The sequence below is a fragment of the Rasamsonia emersonii genome (genome assembly GCF_000968595.1).
Source record: "Rasamsonia emersonii CBS 393.64 chromosome Unknown ctg1118621759995, whole genome shotgun sequence".
NCBI lineage: Eukaryota > Fungi > Ascomycota > Eurotiomycetes > Eurotiales > Trichocomaceae > Rasamsonia > Rasamsonia emersonii.
The window spans coordinates 50,305-77,228 of record NW_013563292.1 but is presented as its reverse complement, the minus strand read 5'-3'; the positions used below and the strand labels follow the sequence as shown (position 1 = coordinate 77,228).

At 49.6% G+C, this 26,924-nt stretch overlaps 9 protein-coding genes across 9 annotated transcripts; 5 read left to right on the top strand and 4 right to left on the bottom strand.

Annotated features, from left to right (window-relative positions):
• Positions 1–1,416: 1,416 nt before the first annotated feature.
• Positions 1,417–3,295, top strand: T310_1633 (uncharacterized protein; the record flags this gene model as incomplete). The annotated part of the gene is made up of 10 exons (XM_013475506.1): positions 1,417–1,475; positions 1,513–1,631; positions 1,718–2,086; positions 2,137–2,181; positions 2,241–2,316; positions 2,373–2,469; positions 2,523–2,743; positions 2,801–2,970; positions 3,096–3,139; positions 3,182–3,295. 10 exons carry the CDS (start codon positions 1,417–1,419, stop codon positions 3,293–3,295), a joined length of 1,314 nt encoding a protein of 437 aa, XP_013330960.1.
• Positions 3,296–4,734: 1,439 nt separating this feature from the next.
• Positions 4,735–5,667, bottom strand: T310_1632 (uncharacterized protein; the record flags this gene model as incomplete). Its single annotated transcript, XM_013475505.1, has 4 exons — positions 4,735–4,826; positions 4,947–5,340; positions 5,417–5,458; positions 5,665–5,667. The coding sequence occupies 4 exons, from the start codon at positions 5,665–5,667 to the stop codon at positions 4,735–4,737; spliced, it is 531 nt and encodes a 176-aa protein (XP_013330959.1).
• Positions 5,668–6,225: 558 nt separating this feature from the next.
• T310_1631 (uncharacterized protein) lies at positions 6,226–7,650 on the top strand (the record flags this gene model as incomplete). The annotated part of the gene is made up of 2 exons (XM_013475504.1): positions 6,226–6,811; positions 6,956–7,650. The coding sequence occupies 2 exons, from the start codon at positions 6,226–6,228 to the stop codon at positions 7,648–7,650; spliced, it is 1,281 nt and encodes a 426-aa protein (XP_013330958.1).
• A 183-nt stretch (positions 7,651–7,833) lies between these two features.
• On the bottom strand, positions 7,834–8,995 carry T310_1630 (uncharacterized protein; the record flags this gene model as incomplete). The annotated part of the gene is made up of 3 exons (XM_013475503.1): positions 7,834–8,126; positions 8,295–8,318; positions 8,584–8,995. 3 exons carry the CDS (start codon positions 8,993–8,995, stop codon positions 7,834–7,836), a joined length of 729 nt encoding a protein of 242 aa, XP_013330957.1.
• An 834-nt stretch (positions 8,996–9,829) lies between these two features.
• On the top strand, positions 9,830–12,756 carry T310_1629 (RNA polymerase II Elongator complex associated protein Kti12; the record flags this gene model as incomplete). Its single annotated transcript, XM_013475502.1, has 6 exons — positions 9,830–9,997; positions 10,069–10,629; positions 10,686–10,744; positions 11,035–11,230; positions 11,307–11,663; positions 11,797–12,756. The coding sequence occupies 6 exons, from the start codon at positions 9,830–9,832 to the stop codon at positions 12,754–12,756; spliced, it is 2,301 nt and encodes a 766-aa protein (XP_013330956.1).
• Positions 12,757–13,592: 836 nt separating this feature from the next.
• T310_1628 (C2H2 finger domain protein) lies at positions 13,593–15,867 on the bottom strand (the record flags this gene model as incomplete). Its single annotated transcript, XM_013475501.1, has 5 exons — positions 13,593–13,763; positions 13,796–13,830; positions 14,018–14,637; positions 14,767–14,964; positions 15,029–15,867. The coding sequence occupies 5 exons, from the start codon at positions 15,865–15,867 to the stop codon at positions 13,593–13,595; spliced, it is 1,863 nt and encodes a 620-aa protein (XP_013330955.1).
• Positions 15,868–19,726: 3,859 nt separating this feature from the next.
• Positions 19,727–21,971, top strand: T310_1627 (uncharacterized protein; the record flags this gene model as incomplete). Its single annotated transcript, XM_013475500.1, has 2 exons — positions 19,727–20,122; positions 20,160–21,971. The coding sequence occupies 2 exons, from the start codon at positions 19,727–19,729 to the stop codon at positions 21,969–21,971; spliced, it is 2,208 nt and encodes a 735-aa protein (XP_013330954.1).
• A 270-nt stretch (positions 21,972–22,241) lies between these two features.
• On the bottom strand, positions 22,242–24,089 carry T310_1626 (uncharacterized protein; the record flags this gene model as incomplete). The annotated part of the gene is made up of 1 exon (XM_013475499.1): positions 22,242–24,089. One exon carries the CDS (start codon positions 24,087–24,089, stop codon positions 22,242–22,244), a length of 1,848 nt encoding a protein of 615 aa, XP_013330953.1.
• A 1,543-nt stretch (positions 24,090–25,632) lies between these two features.
• On the top strand, positions 25,633–26,634 carry T310_1625 (Palmitoyl-protein hydrolase; the record flags this gene model as incomplete). Its single annotated transcript, XM_013475498.1, has 1 exon — positions 25,633–26,634. One exon carries the CDS (start codon positions 25,633–25,635, stop codon positions 26,632–26,634), a length of 1,002 nt encoding a protein of 333 aa, XP_013330952.1.
• Between the last annotated feature and the right edge of the window lie 290 nt (positions 26,635–26,924).

Here is a 26,924-nt window from a genome sequence, read left to right as displayed (position 1 = left end):
GACCGGAGAATACCATTCCTGGACATTGCGATTGCGATCATTCTGTCGTGGCATTGGCATAGCATACGATATGTATCTCCAGAGTAGATACCACCTGTCGGACAATCAACTCATTTAATCGACTCACGTCCAGATTTACGAGTCAGAGCAGATTCCGGTTTGGATGATTTACAACCATGAGATTGCCTTGGATACAAAAGGTTCTTGGAGGAACGTTTATCGCTCAATGATATTCTCTCTTCCAGCTTCTCGTTCTCGTCAACGAATAAGAGAACTGGCGTCATCTTTCAACCTCACTGCCATTATCAACATGACAACAATCGCCCTATTCATTGAATCAGTCGACCTAATCCCATTGGACTTGTGGTCAGGCCACGATATGAGCTGTCTGCTGCAGAAAGCGTCGTTTGGGTCGACATGATGCTTGCTTCGTGGCAACCATCGCCTTGCCGTTTTCCAGACGCTATCCAACCGGTGAGAGGCTTCTTTCCAATCGTGGCACGACATCCGTTGTGGGCGAGAATGATAGACTTCTCTTATGACGAAAAGGGGTGCAATTTCGCGGTGTTATGCCCGAGAGAAGAAAATTATTGCTCCTCTGGGAGGTGATGATTTCAGGTAAGGTGGACCGTCCTTTACTCTCACTTACACATGAAATTAGGTTCTGTTGTTCACTGTCCTCTTTCATTTTTGCAAAACGAGATCACCATACTACAGATATATATACCAAAGAATGTGGTTAGGACGCCTGGCCAAGTAGCTGCCTTAATAGTCAGTGGGCCTGGGGTCAACAGTCCTTGGCACGTGCTTTCTCTTACAACCAATCAAGCAAAGCGACACTGCTAATAGAATACAGCAAAGGTCTCACTTCACTACAAGCTCCATAATCCTGTTTGTTCCCCTTCTGGTTAGAATTTATCTGCCAGAAAATTGTGAGATCGTCCTAAGAAACGCAGATCTCCTCTGTGCTGAATAATATAATAGCGGTTCGTATAGCGGGAGTAATACGTGGAAAGTGCCGTCAGCTGCGTAGTTGTTTCTATTCTTGGCATCGCCCAAAAACGAAAACCCTCAGTTCTAGTCAACTCTCATCTTCTAAACTTCCACAGTCAGCGCCTGTTCTCTGGCGCATCTAGAATAAACTTTCCAGCGGTATTTCTGCCAGCTAATCGATTCCAGAATTGATTGTTTTCCTCTTCTTCACCAATCCTCCACTGAGAGAGCCTTTTGTCTGCATCACTCTCTGGCCAGTTCTTTGCACCCTATTTTTTTTAATTCCTGACAGCCGGTAACGAGGCCATCTTCTGCTCTTCCAGCAGCCGGGCCAGGCACCCATCTGTTGTTGGACAGACTGCGTATGTATCCGCACGGACACGGAGCCCCTCCTCCTCCCGGCTGGGGTTATCCCCAACAACAATGGAATCCGCCTCCGTGGGAAGGACACGCGTGAGTGACATGTCATCTGTGGATCGAGTGTGCGAGGAATTCGTTATGATTAAACTTCTTGTTCAGCCCTGCAACTCCACCCTACGGCCATCCTTCGCCTTCCCCGCATCACCAGTACTATCCTCCGCCAAACGCTGCGCCGCCTCCCCGGACGCCGCCAAGACATAGTCCTGGCATACCGCATCGTCAGTACAGTCCCTTTCCAGCCTGACCAATAACAATGAGATAGTTGTGTTATCAGTTAAATGCTGAGAAATAAGCTGAATAACAGAAAACTCCTCATGGAACCCCCCTCCTGGCCCTCCACGCCCGCCGCCTCAGGTTCCTCAGAGCTTCGGCCATGGCGCTCCATCGCATTATCAATACCAATACTCCAACTGCACTGGAAAGCGCAAGGCTCTGCTGATCGGAATCAATTACTTTGGCCAGGCAAACCAATTGAGAGGATGCATCAACGATGTGACGGAAATGTCCATTTTCTTGAACAAGTACTACGGATACCGCCGGGAAGATATGGTCATCTTGACTGATGACCAAGCCAATCCGATGAGTCAGCCTACGAAAGCCAACATCATCAGGGCGATGCAGTGGCTGGTGAAAGGCGCCCAACCAAACGATTCCCTGTTTATCCATTATTCAGGTGAGCACGGAGACGCAAGACCTCGGTTTTTCCCTTCTGATCCGGTCTAGGACACGGCGGCCGCACTCCCGACCTTGATGGAGACGAAGACGATGGTTTGTCGCAGCCCTAGTTCTGTTTAGCAGACGTGATGATTGACCGCAGTTCAATACAGGATTCGACGATGTCATCTATCCTGTGGATTACAAGGTTGCTGGCCACATTGTAGACGATGAGATGCATGACATCCTGTACGAACCCATTCGCCTGGACCGTAGAAACCTCATCATGTGCTGACTGGTGCCAGGGTCAAACCTCTCCTTCCCGGAGTTCGTTTGACTGCCATCTTCGACTCATGTCATTCGGGAACGGCACTAGACCTTCCCTATGTTTACTCGACCCAGGTACGCTCCCAGTCGGGTGAATTGCTTCTCCCGTAAGCTGATGTGTAGCAAAGGGGGTCTTGAAAGAGCCCAATCTCGCCAAGGAAGCCGCGCAGGACCTCTTCAATGCATTTGCCGCTTACGAGAGGGGTGACTTGGGAGGAGTCGCCTCGACGGCCATTGGATTATTCAAGAAGGCCACGATTGGAAGCTCTGCTCGTGAAAGGACCATCAAGACGAAGACCTCCCCCGCGGACGTTGTTATGTTCTCCGGGTCCAAAGACTCACAAACATCGTAGGTCCCTTGGTGATGTCCTCCTTTGTGTTCAGTGATTAATCGCGATTATGACAGCGCCGACACATTCCAAGGCGGAGAAGCAAGAGGAGCTCTGAGCTGGGCATTTATTGAATCTTTGAAGAAATGGCCCAGACAGAGCTACCTGCAATTGTTGAATTCCATCCGAGCGCTGCTCGAGGACAAGTACACGCAGAAGCCGCAGCTGAGCTGCAGTCATCCACTGGGTATGTCGGTTCTGATTTCGATCTTCCACAATCTGTTGTGCAAGCTGCTGATATCGGACAGATGTGCATCTGTTGTTTGTTATGTGAGGCAGGCTCTTCTTTCTTCCTTTCATTTTGAGTTGCAGTACCAACTATCGCATCGTATGGTGAGAACAAGAGGATTCTTTTGGTAAGTCTCATATGAAATGCTCTCCATCCTATATCATTGCAGCACAATGAACGAAAGCCTTTGTCACGTCATTGTTCGTTATTGTTTTTGAGACCTTTATCTGTACCCTCAATGGTCAATTTTGCCGGTATATTTCAGCTGGCTAGGAGATTGTAAATACGTTGGGATATTCCGTCCAGCCAGTTTGGGCTTTGTGCTCTCCAATATATAATTTGTACAAATTCCTTTTCAGGATATTTTCTCATCCATCCGTCTCAACTCGACCACGTCGTCTGGCAGGTAAAACTAGACGCAGGTGCCAATCGAACACCACGACTCGCAGCTGTTTGCCAATTCTGCGTAGTTGGCCATTCGAAGGGTCTCTCGCCCGTCCCATTTCACCTGGCCACAGCATTCCCCAACCCAAGACAAGAGATACAGGATATTATCCCACCGAGTTGGAGGGGGGAAATGTGCCGGGTGCTCATCGTGCACTTTAACTGTGGCCATTATGGACGCGTGGCAGCCATCCACTGCGGATTGCGACACCTGCTCGACCAGCCCTGCGCGGACGCGCTGGAGCAACACTTGCACGAACCGGAACGGTGTTTTCTGTGCAGCTTCCTGGACTGGTTCCGGCGGGTGGACATGTACGACTGGGCGCGGATCTGTCGGCGAGAGGGCCGGGAGCTCGACTTCTCTAGCATCGAATACACGTGGTTTCGGGTGAGGCGGCGGCGCGAGGTCTGGAACCCGATCATGGCGATGTACCTGTGGGGGGTGTTTCAGGTGCTGCAGCTCTACTACCACCGGTACTGTACACGCTCTCCCGGACGATGAACTGTGTTTTTCCAACCATCCTGCTGAGACGAACTTTCTTTTTCTTTTCAGTGCGGTTCGACCATGCGAGTTGCTTAGGGCTTAGCAGTGATCAGCTAGGGGGTCAGGATTGGGGCTGGTAGCTGTTGTCATGTCTGTGACAAGTCAGGTATGCTTTTGTTTGTCCTGAGATTGCAAGAGATCTGCCTATCGCCGATGGATGGATGATTCATAGCAAGAATGAACTAGTTGCGGAGTTGGCAAGACGAGTCAAGTCAAATGTATTCGAGAAACTTTTTCAACTGGTCGAGAGAGCTGTACATGGCTAAGTGGACTGACAATTTATTTCGATCAAGATTGTTTGTCGAGGTGGGGGATATTATTGGTAGAATGATAATGTAAGATAAGCTACTGTCACATATCTTCTTTATCTCCCTTGTACGATCACATCCATCGCACTGTACTGTCCGGATAAATAGAAGGAGTTTGTAACTAATCCACAACCTTACCCCAGCTGATTAATACCTAAGTAGGTTCCAAGGTTAATATATCTGGGTAATGGGGACAGGTCGATTTATCCTAGAGCTACCGCTGGAGCAGAGTACGATTACAGGGATTGGATTGATATTTCCGTGGTTCTACGAATTTTATTTATTTATGCTCTGCTGACCGAAAGTCTGTTTGGAGTTCTCAACTTGGCCAAGGCACATAACACTTTATGTCCTAACTGATTCTGTAGTTAGAAATGGATCAATAGCAGCATTGTTGTTCTTGTTCTTGTTCTTTTTTTAAAGTTCTCATTTTAGCCGTAGGCCTAGCTTCTTCTTCTTTTTTTTTAAGTCCCAAAGGATACTAAATCCAGCTATCCAGCTGTTATTAATAGGCATGTCTGTACAACCATCTCGTTACGCATATTGCATCGATCCGATGACGAATCCCTGTCTGACTGACTCGATTGACCAATCGGAATTAAGTTGAGTGAATGTGGGATTAGGTACTCTGTACTTACCGACTGACTGCAGACATCTAATAGTAGTACGGAGGACTCCGTACAGAGTAGACTGCTGTCGCAGTTCGTGGATGTTGTCGTAGTCGACCATGACGACAGCGCTGGGGCCACTTGCTTGCTGATCCATCCGAGTCCATGTGGATCGTTTGATATGATCATCGTCATCGTCATCATCATCATCATCATCACCAAAGCCGTCGTCTGTAACCATACCCGGTATTATTACATTACATTCATGATGGAGAGTACTCTGCACTCTGTGCAGGACAGAGGACATGTTATGTAATCTGTATGAATTCAGCAACTCTGGTTGATCGGAGTGGAGGTAACAAATTGAACCAATTGATTGGTTTTCTTTTTCTTTTTGCTTCTTTTTTTTCCCCCTATTAACTGGCTGTGTCCATGTCTCAGATCACGTCACCTGCAGAAATAACTAAGTGATTGGGAATGGCAGCTAGTAGCGGACTTACGACGCACATGTGGCTTAGTGCAGTACCTACAACCAGCCTAATCTGTACCTACGGAGTATGTATCTATGTAAACCCTAAATTGTACTCGTCATTGCAGTCACACAACAGGCAAGACAGTCAAAAGCCAATTCGAATTTTTTTTCTTTCTTTGCAAGTCATAATTAATAGCCAAGTTTGGGCCGCGTCAGCGGGTCCATTCGGATGTCCGGCCGGCTCGGAGTCCCTCCACTTCGGAGGATTATCCTCACCATCCCAGTCAGTCCACAATATTGGTACCTTGGGAGGCGTTTGCATCATCTGCTGGATCAGCGTAAAGAATGATCAGATAATAGGTGAATAGTTGAATATAGTGTTGACAGACAGCCCACATTACATTAATACAGGGCAGTACACTACATTAGTTATTTACTTCGTTACTACTACTGCTGATCGCTAAGCATAGCATCAGGCGTATTCCGGATCTTCCGTCAATTAGTATTCTTGTGAAGGTGAAGGTCTTTTTTATGTGAATTCTTTCATCCTTTCAGAGTTGTTTATTATTACTGAAAAGGGTCAGTGGGTGGTGTACCGCTCTGCTGTCCATTCATTGTTCAACTTGTTACTTCACGCAGCTTACCAGGCTGTTTCTCTGTCTGTCTGCTGTCTGGGGTGAGATATTGTGCTGTGTCTACAACCAACAAAGCTGACAGGTCAGTTTCATTCGTTTAATAGATTAATATGACTTGATCTCGATCAATAGACAGTCGAACCCAACGAGCTCGCAGCAATCTTTCTTTTTCTTTGTCACCACCATGCGATCCACCACCACCATGGCAACAGACACAGTCGAAGTCCCTCGTTTCGTTCTCCAGACCGTTGAAAATGAGCCTGGCCTCGAAAAATTCGTTCCTACTTCTTTCTCTTCCTCTTCATCTCCTTTGTCGACAGAAAATACATCATCGGTCGTTGCGACGGTGCAGGAGGGAGATGTCAATTCCAATCAACCCTCACCACAACAACCACAATCACTACCACCACCACCACCACCACCAGCAGACGAACTGCCAGTGAAAGAACCACGTATTACCAATCCAAATTCTAGTCCTAATCCTAATCATAATCATAATCGTATCAACCACAAGCCCGTCTCCTCAAAACAGTCACACCCACCGCCCCGATTCTACTCTACGCCCTTGGACCCGCAAGATCCGGACTCGACGCCCGTCACCCTGTACGGTCTCGAGCAGACGTACGAGTATTACGTGCCTCGACGGAAGACGTGGATGTTGCCGTCGTTGTCGTTGTCGCATTCGTCGGCATCTGCCCCTTCGCCTTCTCCTTCTTCTCCTTCTGTCAGACCTTCTACATCCGTCTATTCTCCTTCCGCTAGGCCTCGAAGTGTGATGATGATAGGCGGTAATTTGATCGATCCTGCAGCAGGAGCAGGGGCATGAGCAACAGCCAGACCAGGCACAGTTTCAGGACCAGGACCAAGACGCTTCGTGTCGAGAAAGTCGCCTTTGTCGTCGTCATTTTCTTTGCCGGCTTCGACGGATGCAGAGACGGAGACAGAGGCAAAGACACAGGTAAATTCAGATGCAGAGGCAACAGCGTCGACAAAAGAAAGTTCGACTACAACTGCAACTGCAACTACAGCTACCTCCGATCTACGCTCGTCCTCGTCGCATTCCCATCAACGCTCGCATTCATCATCGTCGTCATCAACTTCAACGACACGAGCAACGACTCCCGCAGCGACGACAGCTGCAGATACACCAGTTCAACTGTCCTCGTCCTACAAATACTCGCGCTCATCACCGTCACTTCTACTGTCACCGCCATCACAACCGTCAGATTGCGCTCTTACGCAGACATCTTCTTCTCCAAATGCGACTGCAACTACAGTTCCACCACCCATTCCAGGCACATTCCCAAGGCGAACAAACACGACGCCCACGCTGACAACGACGATAACATCGACAGCTGCATCTGCATCCAGATCTAAATCAAGAAGACATTCCGTCCTCTTCTGGAGGAAAGATGATCACAACCATGATCAGGATCAGGATAGTCATCTCCCGACGAGCGACAGCAATCAAAATGACAACACCAAAACCAACAAGATGGAAAACACCACTAACAACAACGATAATAATAATAGCAACAACAACGACAACGGCAAACCCACAAAAAAAGAAAGCCGCCTCCATCGCTCCCTGACACGAAGATTGACCCTTTCATTACGATTGCGCTGATTATGTGTCTATCTAATTAACAAACGGACTGGATTGGAGTCTTGCAGCTACATATGTACTGTACTGTACATGTATGTACTGTACATACATGGTACCCAGTCACAGATAGGAGAGAATCTAGAGGATAGGTCAGGGCCAGTGTTAGGTGTTAGGTTAGGATTAATACGTTGTTTCCATTCCCATTCAACACCGACGGTGCGATGAGATGCAGATATAGATACTTGTGGTAATGGCGATGGCGATGGATGCATGCTGCATTGTTGGATTATTTCTTTTGTTTTCTTCTTCTTCTTCTTCTTCTTCTTTTTTTTGGTTTCTTTTCCCTACCTGATCGAGTTCTTTTTCTTTTTCTTTTTCTTTTTCTCTCTTTGGATACTTCGCTACGCAATAAACGGTGAATGGCGCTTCTGGGTTGGGATCTCTGGTCTTTGGTCTTTGGTCTTTGGATTGGTCAAACTTGTTATGTGTGTGAGTAACTGTATGTATGTATGTACATAGCTCGATCGAGATATCATCTTCGTGAGAAATCAACTAGAGACTGTTCCGAAATGAGTTGATTTATTATTATCAGTTAATGAGGCCAACGTCTATTCTAGACAGATATTCCGATTCTGGTTGGTTCTAATCTCGCTATCAGCTCTTACCTAACAGTCCAACCATGACCATTTCTGCCCAGTGTTGTACATATCTTTGAGATTAAACAAAAAAATCATAAAAGGGGCTTGAGTGTAAGATAGGTCATCAAAAATATAATTAAATAGTGAACGATTATATAGGTATCGTGGTAAACTTGTCTCAATCGCCAGATACGCCTCAAGAATGCATATCACTCTTTTGAGCCAGTCGACCCACTAAACAGCGGCTGAAGAAAGAAAACAAAAATCCACCATAACGCCAAACCCAAATTGCCAAGACATCTCTATAGTCGGATACTCTCCATCTCGTTCATCACCAGTTCCATCTGAACTCGCTTGACGGCCTCCGCGACGAGGGTAAAGTCTCTCAAGAACGGTGCCGTCGCAGCTGGACCCCCCAGTTTGTTCTCAGTGTGTGGATATAGCGCCGCAGTTGTTTCATACTCGTCCTGGTCTTGAGACGATTTCATCTCCGACACATTCTGCGAGTCAGCCATCGGCGGCTGGTTTTGTGCCCACAAAGGCCGCGGCTCGTTGGCAGTCGCCTGCGATGTGTGCGCCCCGTTGGGCTGGAACTGCGAAGTCGTCATCGGCGTTTTCGAAGCGTTGAAATGATCGCTGCCGGTTGACGTCGAGGACGTTCCACTTGCGGTTGGCATGTTCTGGCCAAAAGAGCGGAGGTTGTATCGAGGTTGCGTATTGCGATCCATGATGCCACGAGCGACGGAGGAGATATGAGAGGGGCGACCGGATAGAGGTGTTGAAAGGTGGCAGAAAGGGGCTTATCAGGCAAGAGGGTCCTCAGTGCGGAATCGCTAGTCCTGACTAGATGTTCATCTGACCTGCTCCGATAAGCAAGTCAGGCGACGGCCGCACGAGAATCCTCCTGCTCGCAATTCTGGTGAAATCCAACGGAAGGTCACAGGAGGTCGACAATCTGGGAGGAAACTTGGAGACGGTTGGGTGTCACCCGAACGTGGGGTTCGACTCGACAAGCTTGCCCTGCAGCGGGATGGCGTTCGGATGGGATTCCCGAAGCGACGATGACGCAGGAAGGCTCGTCTATCTCGGCTGAAGCAATACCGAGAAGTTCTGTAAGAGAATGCGCCAAATGCCGTAGGAGGGAGAGAACGTCACGATGCGAAGGTGAAAGAGATCATGCAAGATGATTGCATGATGGCCGCAGTCGTGACTGTGATGCTGGATGAACGGAAGTTACGACCCACTGCCGAAGCATACCCGAGCGTAATGCCGCGTATCTCCACGCCTGGCCACGTGAAGTTCCGGTTGGTATCCCTGTATCTCCATGTATTTGTTACACGACGGCCGTATCGGCCAGCCTCGGCTGCGACTGCCGTCATTCGCCCACCGCAGCACGTGATGAGCCTGTTGCTGCCAATGACGCCAATCACATCCGCTAGACCCGATATGGTATGGCCTGCCGGACCCCGCCTGCCCGCCGGTTTTCCTAATTCGGAACATTTTTTTTTGTGTTAATCTTTCTCATCGCATCTGCATGTGAACTTCGAGTGACGCTTGCAACAATGGCCTCAGAACGGCACGAGGACGTCCTCGCCGACGGACTCGATGTCGGAGGCATCTTCAAAGACCCTGAAGGCTACTACCAGGAGAAAGAGCCTACCTTTGCCGAACACCAGATGCTCTCCGGCCGCACTTTGCGAGTCCGCCTTGTCGGCAGCCATCCTCTCTACGTATGAGCCGATTGACCTCCTGCCTCATCGTCTTTCTGCCATGTGTGACGCTCCGACTGACGGCTTTGGAGGGCGATCTGCTATGGAATGCCGGTCGCACCAGCGCCGAGTACCTGGAACAGAGGGCTGCCGAGCTCGTCGAGGGCAAGGACATCCTGGAGATCGGAGCTGCAGCAGGCGTGCCCAGCATTGTCTGCGCGATCAAAGGCGCCCGTACAGTGGTCATGACTGACTATCCAGACCCGGAACTGGTGGACAACATGCGCCAGAATGCTGCATCCTCCGCACCGCTCATCCCAGAACGCTCTCACCTACACGTCGCAGGTTACAAATGGGGCGCCTCAACTGAGGAGATAATGTCGTTCCTTCCGCCTGGATCGCAAGGGTTCGACTTGCTTATTATGGCAGACGTGGTGTATAGCCATCGCGAGCATGGGAACCTGATTTCCACCATGCAGCGGACGCTCAAGAAGTCTCCGGACGCGATCGCCCTGGTCATCTTTACCCCATACCAGCCATGGCTGCTACCAAAGACAGAAAAGTTCTTTCCTTTGGCTGAAGAGAATGGATTCAAGGTAACAAAACTGTTTGAGAAACTTATGGACAAGGTGCTCTTTGAAAATGATCCAGGGGTATGCAATTGGACTGTCAGAGCATTTGCTTTCGAAATACTGATTCCTTTCGATAGGACGAGAAACTGAGACGAACGGTCTTTGGATACGAGATCCGGTGGGCTCCTGATAGACTGTAAGGGGTGTGAAACAAGGGAAGCGTCTAGTTTAGCATGCTGTCAGTGGAAGGCATTATTTGAGCTTCCGAACTGAATTCTGCTATACCACTACATGCATATCGATACGTATATCACGAGCGATTTGATGGCTTGCATGCATTGGTCGAGTAGTCTCAGCCATTATCCTAATCTATATTTCCAAAGGAATAGCTTGTGGTCATCCAAGTTTTTGCAACAGCATACGTGTGGGCGGCACTTTCTCCAATAAAATATTTAATAATTGTTTTTATACACGTCTGATTGACAGCGATACTCTATTGTCTGAACGTTCTATTATCGTGTTGATATTGTATTTAAGTCATGTAGTTCCTTGGGCAGTCTCGGCAAGCCGAGCGCATCGCTCTTCCGGCCCCAGTCACATGCGACCGCATGCCCAAGAAAAAAGTCTCCGCCACGGAGATCTGGATTCACCCCGCGTCTGCCAGCTTCACGAAACGATGCCCGTAAGTTCCTCAAAAAAACCCTGCGTTTCCTTCGCTGTCTGACCAAATCGCTGATTACCAGCAAACACTTCTATAGTTGATCATTCTTACCGGCTACCCCTGCTCGGGCCTCACCTACCGCGCGCACCAGCTTGCCGCGCTTCTCGAATCTGTGCAGGACCGATTCCTCCCCGCCGATACGACGACGGCCACAGACTCGTCGCAAAAGCCCCGATACAAGATCCATGTCGTCCCTTCACATGATTTGTCTCATCCTCGGACAGTCTACGACAATGCGCGGACGGAGAAGGAGGCCAGAGCCGTCGTGTTCGCCCGGGTCAAGCGCGCACTGGGGCGGGATACCATCGTCCTCGTGGACGGGATGAACTACATCAAGGGGTGGAGATATCAGCTGTGGTGTGAAGCGAAAGCTGTCGGGACGACTTGCTGTGTGGTACGTCTATATAACTCTTTTTCTCTGTCTATACTTGCAGCAAAAGAGCCCCGAACTGCACAGCGTTACCCCGCGAAGTCTCTACAGCACCTGGCCGTGGCGATATATCTCACACATAATCTCGTACAACTAGGTTCACGTTGGAACTCCTATCGACACATGCGTCGCGATAAACAATGCACGTTTGCGCCGTCAAGGGCAGCAGGTGAAACAGCACCCGGATGGTCAATCGCAGCCCGCAAACGGAGGAGACAACGCTCTGGAGAATGCCGAAACACCAGCCCCAGCGCAAGATACCACCGTTGACCTGGCAGAAGTCGACAACGAGGAGCCTTATCCTCCTGAATTACTTGATAACCTGATATTCCGCTACGAGGAACCGAGCACGCATAGTCGCTGGGACAAGCCCTTGTTTACGGTGCTCTGGTCTGACGCCTCTCCGCCTGTCGAGGATATCTGGACAGCCATCACAGGGATACAGGTCCAGAAACCGACAACAACCACGCCTCTATCGAGTCTCCTCTCTACAACGACGACGACCTCGGAATCTACTACTACTACTGCTCCTCCGCCCCCTCCATCAGACACAGCTAGTATTGCGACAGCTACAACAACAGGAGCAACAAGAGGCACTCTTCCGCGGCCGAAAATCAAACCCCACCAGGCGACCGTCCAGCCCGCAGCGACGGATCCCACAGCCCTGTATTCCTTCGAGAAACGCACCTCCAACATCATCTCAGCCATCCGCGCATTCGCGATGTCCAACCCGTCCGCCTCAGCCGCGCTGGCACAGAGCCCCGACAGCAAAGGCATCACGATCCCCGTCCCCGAGTCTTCCATCCCCGTATTCATCCCCGCACACATCGCCACAGGCGCAACGACAGATGAACTAGCCGGCGTGGGGGGGATACTGGCCCTGCCGCGCCTACAACGGCTCCGACGGCAGTGGATCGGCCTGAACCGGGCGTACGTCGGACAGAACCACGGCCAAGGCAAGGGCACACTGCGGATCGAGCAGGTCGGCGACGCGTTTGTGCGGTTTCTCAACGCCGAGTTGGCGGGTGAGAATGTCCCTGAGGAAGTAGATAGCTAGCTAAAAGCTAAAAATAAAAGTAAGCGTGGAATTTGGTGTATGTAATGCGATTGATTAATACGAGAAAATTTCAATCAACATATATATAGTCAAGAAAAAACAAGGCTATCTAGGCAGTTAGGTTTGGAAATGTCTATTATAAAATCACTTCCTATAGGAAACTTGCCTTCCTATAGCCGAGTCGGAAATCCGATAAGATACCTGAAATATAATAACAAAGTCCTAGTTTTAGGATATAGATACTTTTCTTTTTTTTCTCTATCTTCATTGTCATTGCTCTCTATACTGTCCATAAAAGAGACACAAGGAGACAACAACATAAGACACAAAAGGCAGACAGACATGTACTGGTACCTGGGGTAACTCATGGGGGCGGAAAAAAAAACATACACAAGAACAAAACATAAATGCCACCAAAGAAAAAAAAAAGACAAAAAAGTAACAAGAACTGTATACAAAATCCATCACAAAAACAAAAAAATTTTTTTTTTCCCATCGCCCACAAAACAAAAACACAAGCAGTACAGGCCCCCTCTTCCCATGACATGTCTTTTGTCCAATGCAAATCCCACCAAGTACGTACACGAATCGAACAACATACAGGTCGCTTCCAGCGCGCAAGTTAAATCAGTACAGGAAACAAAAATGTCAAGTCGTCCTCCTGGAACAATAGCAGAAAAATATACATGAAGTGTGTACAAAAAAAGGGGAAAAAAAAGAAGGAAAAGACAAGAAAAAAAAACAGGGAAGGGGCGGCAAGGAGAAGAAGGCGAGGAATCACGGTGAACTCGCTCTAAGAGCGTCACGCTCGCACTTTATGTCCTGGTCTGCCTAGGTTAGCAGTCCATTTGTCGTCCAGCTTCATGAATGCTCCAATCCACAAAGGCACAGGCACAACTCTGCCTGGCCTTGTCGAGATCAGGATATGCCCAGAAGCGGGCGCAAAATACAGCCTTGTGGGGAGTCGGCACATGGCCGATGAGCTTTGTCTTTCTCAGCTGCCAGTGCTGGGTCCTTTCATAAGTGGCATGTCTCATACGGCAGACTGGCCCATTTGGAAATCTTGCAGATCAACTGCCTGGTCCCAGTTAACTGCCTGACATGGTTTGCACGAATGGCTGGTATGGTCGGTCAAGGCCAAAATCCGAGATGCAATCTACCTGGCTCCAATGTCCGTGGGTTGGACAGGCATGCGCGGCAGAGGGGCATAAACAATCCAGAAGATTCTCCTTCTTTGCATGGACTGTTCAAGCAGACATACCTCCGGCCACTTGGGTTGCTGCCGAGCTGGCTTCCAGTTGGCGATAGTTCAATCCCAGAGTGATGAGCTCCTGAAGGCTGGCATTAACCTTCTCATGCATCGCAGAATCCTGTGGAGTGATGTTGCTGAGCTCCTCAATAAGTCGAGCACGGCAGTTGTAATAGTTCTTCTCCGCGTTTTGGAGTCTCTGTCCGTGGTTCGCCGAAGCTTGAGCAGCCTTCGCGGCGCTCCCTTGAGAGGATGTGGATCGAGTCCTTTTCATTGTTTGAGCACCAATAGTGGCCTTGGTAACCTTCCTCTTGCGCACTGAATCCTTCTTCTTCGAGGCCTGGCCAGAAGTGGAAGCTGTCTCCGGGGAACTGGGCTGTTCAGAGGGGGTGTAGTCATGGACTCTCTTCATATGATCGTAGAGGTTCCACCGACGAGGAAATCCATAACCTGGGATCGATCTTTCACATCCTTCAAAGAGGCAAAGATGAGGATTGTCTCCGTGGCCGTGGAATCCATGGGCTTCCCGCTCATGACGGAAGAGGCAGGCATTGGAGGAGAAGTGCAGTTTCTGAGCCATGCAGGAAGGGACCTTGCACCGGTATGGCTTCAAATGGGAATCCAAGTATTTGCTACGCCATGTTAGTTTCAATTGACAAACAGGCAGGACAAAGAAGGGGGATATTTACTGATAGGCGCATTTCTGTGTCGTCGGAGGATGGTTGCATGGGTTCTCTCCGGTAGAAAATGGGCAGTAGTACTTTCCATCACTGTGGGTGGGTAAAGAATAGTATGGATGATCCCGGGGTCCTCGGGTTTCAGAAGTGTCCTTCGACCGTTGCCGGAGAGGCTCCCTCACAGGCATAGAAGCGTACATTTCCGGGTCAGATTTCCTTTGGGATCGACCTGCCGCCGCGGAGAGTAAAGGTCGCTGCGCTTGCTTGGAAGGCCTAATGGTCCTGCAAAGAAAGTCAGTAATCAACGTCAAACATGTGCCAAAAAGAATTCAAAGGGGGGGCTAACCTGTTGGGATCCTGGTCACTGAGTGGTGGGGTTAATGGGAAAAAGGAGTCGCCCAGGTTAAGATTCTGGCCAGAGACTGTGGAATTCGCATTATTCTCGCCCAGAAGGGTTTCGTCCTGACCCCGGAAAGAGTATGCAGATTGTGAAGCAGAAGTAACAGAGACCTGGCTTGCTTCAGTGAGAGGAGGGGAGACAGCACCCGGAAGACCGTGGGGCATCTGGTCGAATGTAGATCCAGGGAAGTTTCCAGTATCCAGGCTCAAGGACTTCCAGAAGTGGCCATCATCATTGTGAGAACTGTTTCCCAGAGACGCGGTGTCATCCTGCATACAACCCTGGTTTCCATCGGAGGCACAAGCATCATTATCAAAGGAAAAGTCCACCATGGAAGAGAAGGCTTGGAAATCTTGAGCCTGAGACATGTCTAGGTCGTTATGCTCACCAATACCCTGGGCGGCCTGGAGGTCAGACAGTGCTGGGAACATGGCAGCAGAGTCATTAACACCGCTGTGGCCTGCACCAGATGGCAGGAGCTGATGAGAAAAGGAATATGACAACATCTGAATCTCCGGGGTCTCTGGCTGGGTCGATGTAATTGGGCTTGATTCAATGGAGTCTGATGTGCTTAACGTCCACTGATCCAGGTCTTGGGAAGTCTGAGAAGTGTGCTGTAGGCTTGAAGACAAGGAAAAGTGATCCTGGCTTGAGACATCATCATCCTGGACTGTCCTGGAAGCCATGGTGGAGACATCCTGAATGGCAGGGGTATGCCTTGGCCTGGAACTCTGGTTCACTGACTGCACTGATGTTTGTGGTAGGGAGACGTTCCCTGACTCCATTTTGATCCCTGAGGGCATCCTAATGGGGGTAAGGGAAGAGAAGGGGCTGGTCTGTTTCCAACTGTGGGAAGCACTAAAATAAGAAAAAGTCAGTTACTCCAACATCCAACAGAAGGAAATCAAAGCAATCAAAACAAAAAAACATTGCGCATCTCCGAAAACTGTCCAGGGCACGTCGGGACCTGCTTTGACGTTAGTTACACTCCAAGTAACATAGCATTTCATGGTGACCGACCAGTCTACTTTCCAGGACTCACTCTCCGTTGCCGCGCCATCAACATGTCGATACACAATCCAGGATGGTGACATGTCGGAATCCAAGGGCCAGAAGTACATCATGTCGACGGTCCAGAAATGGAAACTCCGGGAAATAGAGGCTCCAGGAAAGGTGGGGGCAATCTCCGGGGACCAGGGTTGAAACGTTTCCACGGCATCCAAGGCATCTTCCTAGACCAGGCGCTTTGGCTGGGAATCCTTAAGGCAGAACAGCATCCAAAACATCCGAGGTCATCAAGGATCCAAGAGATATCCGGGAGAGCAATTCGTTTCCACTGGAGATGCTAGCCCACTGCCAACATTAAGCAGGGTCGCCTGCGAGAACGGAACTTTGTGGGGCCTGGTTAGTCTCCAAGTTGACGAAGGGCATCCGGAAAATTCGACATCCCAGGATCATGGCAAATAGTCCACAAGGGAAGGAAACACTGGTCCTGGCAAAAGCGCACTCCGGGTAAGCGATTTGTCCATGGGGCCATCGGAGTCATCAAAAGGCACACAGGTGGGTCCACGGAATAACGGCCAGAAAAGCAAGGTAACAGCAACAATCCCAGGCTTGGTTGGTCCATCCAGGAGTCCTTGATGTCAAAGGTCCATCCCCAACTCGAGGGCTCGAGTGGGCCTGCTGGATCCAGCAGCAATTGCATCATGATTGTCATCGAGACAGCCAACATCAAGCCGCTCGAGACAATTGTAAGGTCCAGGCCATCACGACGGCTGTCAGTGAGGCACAAAGCATCATCACTCAATAGCTGGCGGCCGGGAGGCTCATCATCTCGACACAGCGACAGTTGCTGACAAGAGTAACCCGGGGAGAATCCAGGAACAGGTCCAGAGGTCCATGGAAAGGGCGAGCAGATCCAAGGTACAAGACGTGCAGGTGCAGGTCCTCGGGAGAGCGACAACAAGAGAAACAACGAAAAGGGCAAAAGAAAGGGGACTGGGGCTACCTGATGTTTCTTGGTGCTGGCTGTCGATCTGTTCAAGTGTCTAGAATCCTTGGCAGCTAACAAAAACAAGAACAAAGTCCTATCCTGGAGACGGATCAAATTCCAATGGGCAGCTTTGGATTGGGTTGCCTGAAGCCAGGGCCGTAAGATCCACGGGGTCCAGTCTATAGGAGCAGATGATCACAAAGAGGTATCAAGCAGGATATCAAGCAAGATATGAAGCAAGACGGATAGATGGGGTATATAGAGAGACAACGAACAACCAGATCAACACTAGCAGTACACTTCTGGGGTATCACAGTCGGTTTGGTCGAGCAGGAAGATGGGAAGGAAAGTGGGAAGGCGCGAGGGGGAACGCTGGGCTTTAATGCAGCAGACGGAGGAAGGACCGGCTGATCGCCAAGCAGGCAGGTGGGCTGGTTAAACTTTAGTGGAAGCGGCGGCCCGGCTCGCAGTGGACCATCGTCCCATCGCGGGCCGTGTTTGGCTGCCGGGCTGTGATGGCATCGCATGGCCATGCTGGCAGCCCCCTTCTCCCTGCCAATCGATGCCGGCTCGACGTGGTGGTCGACGTCAGCGATGCATTGCCTGCTTTGGCACTCGCAGGAGCGGTGAGTTAACATTGCACCTCAACCACTCGATCCTCGATCTCAGCGTGCTCATGGAACATCTGGCAGTCCTATGTGCTGCACAGGTGGTCAACGTGACCCCATGGGAAGACACCCAAGAGGTGGACGATTGGACCACAGCGCATGCACGCAACATGCAATGATGCAGCCTGCATCGCACTGGAAACTGCATGTAGTTGTACAGCTGGCACTGCAGTGCGGGGCTTGCATGTGAAAAGAGCATCTCCAATCAATTGAGCATCGTGTGCGAACTGCTGATTTGGCTACAGTTGGAGATGAGGGGTTTCTGGTCAGGGGTGAAAAAGGGGGGAACCGGTACAGTCAAGTACACAGTAGACGCAATATAGTTTCAGAGAGCCTGTCTATAAGCAATATCCGGTGTCCCAGCAATAATAATAATAATAATAATAATAATGACCATTATTACTTGCACTGAGGGCAGCTGGAAACTGCAAGGAAAAGGGGGAAAGGATAGGTCTCCAGGGAGGGTACGAGATTCTTTATCTACTGCTGGATTAATTACGTCGGTAAGGGCTCTTGGTACTATTGGCCTGGGGGCCAAACGAAGAGGCATGGGAGGCCCGACCATGTTGGGCAGCAATGCAGCTGCCGCGCTTTGGTGACAACTGCATCTAACGGAGTACCATTATTCTACCAATAAGACCTGCAACAAGCTTGGTGGACGTTAGCGCGTGCACAAACTCGGGCAATAACGATGAGGTAGGACAATCAAGGAAATTCGAGGCTGTCAGATAATAAGGCGAAAGATGGTTTTGGTTTGTCGTTCAATGGTCCGAAGACCGTCAGGTGAACTATGCTTTGAAAGGTGCTCATCATGGAACAAGAGCCTCATACAGTAGATCGGGGCAGTGCAAAAATAAAAAAAAAGAGAGAGAGAGAGAGAAATATCGACATACCTTGTGCAATAACAGCCTTATTATTTCTGGAACCTTGGGGACAGCGACTACTCTGGATTTCACGAGAACAAGTGTCGCAGTCTATAACCCATTTTAGGTGAGACAATAGTAATCCAATAACTATCAAACAGATTGTAGATATGGGAGAGACCAGGAACAGAGAGTGAGAGTGGTGTCTCCCGAGGAGAGAGCCATGAGGCGCTTGTCTCTCCTTAACACTCTCCATCCTCGATGGTTGAGGGAAAAGAATTCTGTGCGGAGCGAAGCGAGATACAAAATGGCGCATTTGCATTGTTTGCTGTAATCACGTGAAATGTCATATGCCAAGACTCTCTTATCCACGATAGGCAACTCATCTTATCAGCGTGGGAAATTCTGTTGTTAAATCAGAATAGCATATCAGGATAGCATATGGCTGCCCAATACCCCTTTATCAGATTAATGGCAGATCTATTGCTGAGAAGTTTCCAAAACTGCATATATCATGTTCCTATTTGTATGTTTGCAAAGTAGATACGATGACGATATATCACTGTTTCGTATAATCATCATTTTCTCTCTTTCTGACAAGAGATAGTTCTCTGGCTTCGCGAGTAGCGTTGTCATAGTTCTTGTCTTTCTGTATATGCAGCCATCTTTTTGACATGTTTCCAACCTGTCTCGTGTAGATTGGCCAAGGTAATTATGAACAAGGATGAGTGGTTCTCAATTATGGATCACAATTGCTTCCTTCACAGAAATACATATCTTTAATTTCCTTTTCCTTTCCTCTTTTTTTTTTTTAAAAAAACCTGCATCCATTCTTTAGTGATCTATCTAGTTGGATTCTATCAATATGATCGGAAGGAGATGCGATTGCTGTGAACGGATCTGTCACGAGCCATCTTCCGCCGAATTGGGCCCATTGCAACTTCGAATCCTCACTCCGTAATCTGACTTTTCAGGTTTCCCTCTCCTTTCTGCAGATCACTAAATTGATATCCTTTTCACTTTCTTTGATTCATCGACTATTGATTGAAAACGTCTCTGTTCGAGAACAACCGACCGTTCCTTCCTCCCTCCTTGATCGATCTGCTCACTGGCCAATTCGATGAACTGGACCGGAGGCCGCCTTCGACGCCAGTCCCATAATCGGCCTGGCTCACTGTCCACGATCCAGAAGCAGTACTTCGCAAAAGCTCGGCTGAGGCTGCGAGATGCGTCTAATCGAGTAGTGGCATCTCATATCGTTCCCTTCTTCGAACACAATTACCGGATTTCTGGGGTAACCGAAAGAAATCTCATCCGTCCTCACACGTCCCCAGTCAGTAACGAGGGCGAAAGAGAAAACGAACTGCGATCTGAACAAACTCAAAAAGTCTGCTCTCATGGACTGGAGCCGTCTCAGCGACAGCTCAGTCTCTCTCAGGAACTGAGATCCTCGCGAATATCACATGAATCAATTAGCGGTCCTCCGTACTCTAAGCTTCCGCATACAGAGTCACTGGTAATATTGCTCGCATATGATGACTTCAAGGATCTAGCTGATTGCAACATCATTCCAGAAGGCCACCCAGAATCACTCTCGAACCTCAAAATTGGACAATATCAAGCTTCGTCTTCTCCGTCAACAAGATTGGGCCGGAATCTCTGCTACACGACCCTTACAGATGAAATTTCCGTCAGTTGAGGAGAAAGAAAAGGTGGGTAAGAGAAGAAGAATCATAAAATGCGATGAAACAAGGCAGGCGTCTGTCCTAAAGAGACCTTTTACGGCAGAATTGTCCCCAATTCGTCGCAAGCAGGGGCAGAGAGACAAAGTCGTCTACACAGATGCTTCAGACAACATCAGCATAAGAATCAACGGTCATAGAGAAAATAAGGTACTTGGAGGTTACAGTCAAAAGCCCGTGCCGCGACAAGAGTCAACAGAGCCAATGCTACTCGATGGAGATGAAGCTTGGTTTCCCAAGTTGACAAGATCACAAAGAGATTATCCAGAACATAACAAGCCATCGGTCCAAACTAGCTTGCTTGAGCTTTCCAGTGAAGACGCTATGACGATGGCCTCTAATCACTCGCGTCAGTCCGTAGTGACGACGCAGGTTTATTCTGATCTCCCAGTTGACGACACTGACACAGATCAAAGGACTGAGAATCAGTCTCCCACCGCGATCTCCACGGCAAACGTTCAGCGGAGTTCCAATGGCAGCTTCTCTCCGATCTCTCACAAGTCAAGTTTGCCGGTTCTACGGCGATTCACAATAGATGACCAGGCTCTTGCAGAACGTGAGAATGAGATGACGAGAAGCCTTTCCTCGATCGGACAACAGAGTACTTATGAAACGCATGTGCATAATCCAACATCGCCGCCTTCTCCAGAACCTCTTTCCAGGAGCCGGAGTTATTTTTCCGAATCCAGTCTCATCAATTCCTCAGACCGTATAATCCATCGTACAGAATCTCTTGCGAGCTATCAGACAGGTTCAGAAAGAAAAGCTACTCACCTTTTTGCCACTCCCAAACGGAGGTTAACCTCGATCCAGGACACGGAAACCTGCAAAATAGCACGCACCAGAGCAGACTGGAACGTCCATGCTGGATCTGCCTGCGAGGACAGAACCCCACCTCCAATCTTCTTTGGACAGGCAATGCCGCAGAGCCTACTGACAGAAGTTGACCAAGTTCAAACACCCTCCCTTCGTTTGACTCGGCCTGTTGAGCAGCGTAGCCAAAGCGTCTCTGAACGATCTCAACCAGAACGGTCAGACTTAGATATGCGTCCACCACACTTCATGCATGAGCCGTTGGTTCCTGACTCCAGAAACTCCAGTCGACAATCTTCAAGGCATACCAGTACCAACAATGCCTATGATGATGACGATGACCGGAAGTTCAGTACAAATATCCATTGCCATGCGAACCAAATGAGGACCTCATTTAGGAGGAACCGAGCCATTCTCTCTCCACTGATGCATTCAGAGAGACAACCAACCACGACAATCACTAATTCTCGTGCTGAAAAACAGGCTGGATCTTCATCAAGCCTGCCATCAGAATCGCCCTTTCGCTTTCCGGCTTATAGGACACCACAACAGGAGCGCAGACACACAGCAGGACGGTTATCACCAGCAGCAGCTGGGTCCTCCTCTCCGAGGAAGAGGATTCCCTCTTCGTCGTCTCATTCCCCTTTCAGTTTCGACAGGTTCATACTCCCAGAAACTAATGAACGGCTTCATGGCCGAGAACTCCAAGCCGACAGAGCAGTCTGGGAAGAGGTTAATAACAATGCTTCCTCAGCGGAACCGGAAACAGATACGATCCCTCCTTTCTTCAATACCCCGTTTCGACGGTAATGCAAAATATAGTAGTAACGTAATAATATACATCTCTACCTACCTACTTACAAGCCTTCATGTGTCTTGCATTTGTTGTCAAAGACGAGGTCTTACTTTTTTTTTTCCCAGGTGATCACCAATTATCTAAAGCGCGCATTGTATTATACACTGTACTGTACAGACGAACCTTTTTACCCTGTTGTAGTAGAAATTATTATACAGAAAGACTCGAAATTTGTCACGATTATTATCGTCATCGTCATTACAAGATCATCTGTATATATATGTCTATGGAGCAGATGGGGTTGTCTTTCTCATCGCATTTCCATCGTTGGAAACGGGCCGATATGTGGAAGAAGTAGAAGACAGAGTCGAAGGCGCCAAACTGATCTTGGTCTCGCCGACAGTGTCTTTAGTCTCTGCTGGCGTATCATCGTCATCAACCTTGCCGCAACCGCTGCCGGCAGCGGATTGGGGTTTCAGGTCTGGAAACGACGACGAGGAGTTGTCTTTTTCTTCTTCTTCCAGTCCAATGTCTCGCTGTTTCCTGAGGACCGGCTCTTCCGACTCCTCGTCGTCGTCGACACCGTCGTTCTGGCCTGCCGGATTGATGTTGTCCCCGCTCGCCATGTATCGTAGCAGACTTTCACACAGCCGGTTCAGCACCCATTCCGGCTCCGTCTCCTCTGCCAGCATCGGGCTGTCTTCTCCGATCCAATCCCACTGGATCAGGCCATACTCGTTCTCGTCGAGCTCGATGGATTGCGATTGGCTCCGACTCGGGTCCGTGAACCGGATCAGTCGCGTGAACTCAACCCATTCTTCGTAGCAGTAGCGCTTGATCCCTCCCTTACGGATATCCTTTGCTACCCTCCGAATCGCAAAGGCCAGCTCCCGAGCCAGCTGCCGGCGGGAGGGAACTCGCTGGCTCGCTAGTTCCTCCAAAGTTCGTGGTGGATGGTCGCGATCGGAGTCGTCATTAGCATTATCCGCACGATGGTCGTCATCGTAGACACCAACACGAAATCCCCGCGCGATGCGCTTGGCTTGCGTTCGTCGCAGCAACAGGTTATAGAGAATCGGGTGCTTGTGAACAAACTCCCTGTATCTTCCGCTTTCCGGGAGGACGGTGAATTCAGCAACCCATTTCGTGGCATTATTGAAACTCTCCATCACGGTATCGCTCATTTTCGAAATGAGGATCGTCATAGTCGGCACTGCGATCAGAGACCAGACTATAAAAAACGGCCGCCCAGGGTTAGACTTCGGCGTGATATCGCCGTACCCGACTGTCAGCAGAGAGCAGAACGTGAAATACAGCGCATCAAAATAATTCAAAGACTCCAGACTCCAGAAGACGGCGGCTCCACAGCACCAGACAATGCCGTAAGCAATGAGACTGAAGATCAGGGATGTCCAGCGGCGGAAACGAAGCGTCTCATACTGAATGGCCCGCATCGCATCGAATCGATCCTTTTCTTCCCTCATCACTAGTGTTTTGTTCTTGGCTCCCGAAAGGGAGGCGCTAACCACTGACCGTAGTGGTTGCTTTCCTGTCCTTTCTCGGGAGCAATCTCTGTGGCGTCGGAATCCGGCTCTACGGCGTACTTCATCATTTGACCCTTTTTCCGGGTCCAATGGGATTGTTACTGATCGCTCCACAACCTTGACGCGCTTACGCTGGAGATGAGTCTTGATGACATTGTCATCAGTCAGCTCTCTCGTAAACCTGCTGATGCTCGCAACCACCAAACCAAGGATAACGATCCCAATCACTGCATAGGGGAAGACCAGGCCCTTTCCGACGCTGTTTTGGGCCGTGATGTCACCGAACCCCAACGTCAGCACCGTGACGTCTGAAAAATAAAGAGCATCGGCGAAGGAGATATCCATAACGCGTTGAAAGACGGCCGCGCCAACTGCCAACCAGACCATAAACGCCGTGGTCTGTAGGATCAAGGTCCGCTGGTCGTCCGTGAGAGCAAAATGTTGCGGGTAATGCCCAAGGACGTAGCCTACCAGATTGATCATCAACATGGAGTCAAGAATGAAGTAGAGAACGGCGGCGATGACAGCACTCCAGTAACCTTGTGAGAAAGTCTGGTCCGGTGGGATGGGAGGGTCATACACATGCATGGCGGAAGTAATCCCAGCCAACTAAGTGGACGGGCAAGAGTCAGCGCCATCACGTTAGATGCCGTCTGGTCAAGGTATAAGACTCACGATGCCCATGGCCAAAAACCACAAGATGATCGAAGCAGGTAACGCGATAATATATCGCACTCTCCGGGTAAAGTTGAACAAAAGGAAAACATTCCCCACGAGGCCCAAAACCAGGGAAGTCGCATTGAGGGCAATGCACCTGATTGCGATCAATCAATAACATGAGATAATGTAGAATATCCACGCTGCAGATAGCAAGGGCCTACCATCTAGGATCATGAATGCCCACTTCTTTCGGTTTTCCATCGACGCCGATATCGTTGAACAAGATCCGGTTCCTCCATGGATTCACGAGAGCCACAATGGACATGACATTTGCGAGGGGACCTGCGGTTGCTGCCGCAAGAGGGATCGCTGTCGAGGCAATCCACCAGTCCCTGAACATTCATCAGCGCATGACAGAGAAGAGAAGGGGAAGAAGGGATATTACTGAGGCTCATCATCATCAGGAGTTCTCATTCGAAAGTTTCCCCAGAATCGTGTCCATATCCAGGCCCATTTCGATTGTTCTCGAATTTCCGGGGTATTTGGTCTGGGATTCTGGTCCGCAACTGACACAGACCCGTTATTCTCCATCTTTCTGTGGATGAGTCAGGCGCATGTAAGCATTCCCTGCGGTAGACAAGACTCGCGAATGGAAAGAGTAGTCTGTCACGAAAAGAATAGGAATCCCATTCTCCGAACAATAAATTTGGTAGGAGCTGGATGCTAACAAAAGCCAGCTCAAAGCTACCAAATGACAAGGTCGAAGCGTGACGATCGCCGTCAGTGATCATGTGGCATCTCCAGTCATTCTAATGACGCTGATGCTGTCATTGACCCAAGAAGAAAATTCACACAATGACATCTGACATTGGCATGGCATGTGCCATAAGTACTGTACAATAGTACATGTAGTGGTTATGAGAGGAAATTAGTCGCCTGGTAGGTTTGTTTCAAAGACAAAGATATCTCTCTCCTGTGGACCCGACAGCGACCTACGAAATCTCAGACAGGACATTTTTGGTGATTGCTGCCAATCCAAGGTTTGACGGGAGCTTCCGATCTGACATTTCACTGTGAACGTGGGCCGGATGCGGTTAGGGAAATGACTTGGACCATGGAAGGCCCATCGCAGGTACTCTGTACTGGTTCAGTGTTAATAGGCTTGCAGTTGCCACTGAATGCTTGCTATTCAACACGTGAGAGCTGGTTTGGAGAGAATGGCAGCCCGTGCCTTCCCTGTGCCTTCCTGGCAGCGCCATAGTCCCTTGATGGGTCGCGCCTGCCCAATCTCACATTGGCGCGGTTGCCTAGATTAATTGCGTGTACCCACCTCCGCATGTGACTCCAAACTATTATCAATATCAGCTCCGCTGACGTCTGAGTCTTGCACATCAAGCTCGCTCTCTTTCTTCTGAGCAAGCATACTGGTATACGACGTCTACTTGGTCTTGCAGCTCCCTAGCTGAGCGCCATGCTTTATCTCACCCACGTCCTTCGTCTCCTGTCTATCCTCTCCGCCCTCTCCGCCCTTTCTGCAGCTCTCCCGTCTCATCGCCGCCCTTCCACCAAGGAATCAGACGCGACTCCCCTCCCGCTGGTGATCTGGCACGGATTGGGAGATAGTTATGCAGCCGAGGGGATGAAAAAGGTTGCCGCGCTGGCCGAGGAGGTCAACCCGGGCACATACGTGCACCTCGTTCACCTGGCTGACTCCGACAGCGGCGATCGTCAGGCCTCCTTCCTGGGGAACTTGACTGAGCAGGTCGCGCGTGTTTGTGAGCAGTTGGCCTCCGAGCCGATCCTGAGCACGGCGCCGGCTGTCAACGCCCTGGGGTTCTCGCAAGGAGGCCAGTTCCTGCGCGCCTACATCGAACGATGCAATTTCCCGCCCGTTCACAATTTCGTCACCTTCGGTAGCCAGCACAATGGCATCTCGAAATTCCAAGCCTGCGCCAGCTCCGGGGACTGGGTCTGTCGGGGCGCGGAGGCTCTCCTGCGATTCGGCACCTGGTCGGACTTTGTACAGTCCCGTTTTGTGCCGGCACAGTACTTCCGCGACCCGGAGGAGCTGGACGCCTATCTGGAGCACAGTAATTTCCTGGCGGACATCAACAACGAGCGCGAGGTCAAGAATCCGTATTATAAAAACAACCTGATGTCGTTGAACCGGTTCGGGATGTTCATGTTCGAGGATGACACAATGGCCATCCCCAAGGAGAGCGCGTGGTTTGCGGAGGTCAACACTACAACTGGCGAGGTCACGCCGCTGAGGGAACGGCAGCTCTACAAGGAAGATTGGCTGGGCCTGCGGGCTTTGGACGAGCAGGGGAAACTCGACTTTGAAAGTGTTCCGGGGCCACATATGCAATTGACGGACAAGACCTTGGAAAAGGTCTTTCGGGAGTATTTTGCTCCTGTGCAGGACGATGACAACACGTTACCCCAGCTGTTGGTCACGCAGGACGTGCACTAGAGCGTATAATTGACGGATACTACGAGTTTGTAATCAGCTGTAATTTTATATGACGGACAGGAGGGAATAACCAGGATGAATGAATTACTGACGTTAACCCTTTTCACTATTTGACACTACTGCTTGGGATCGCAAATGCGGATGAGTCATACTTAATGTCGGGTACAGTTGGTCAATTCGATTAATGATTACGGGGCATTCGAATAAGATTTGAACCGGGTCCCAGTAATTAGTAAAGTATGAATCTAATAAATTATGACTCCGTAAACCCAGACCTAGACCTCGCACGG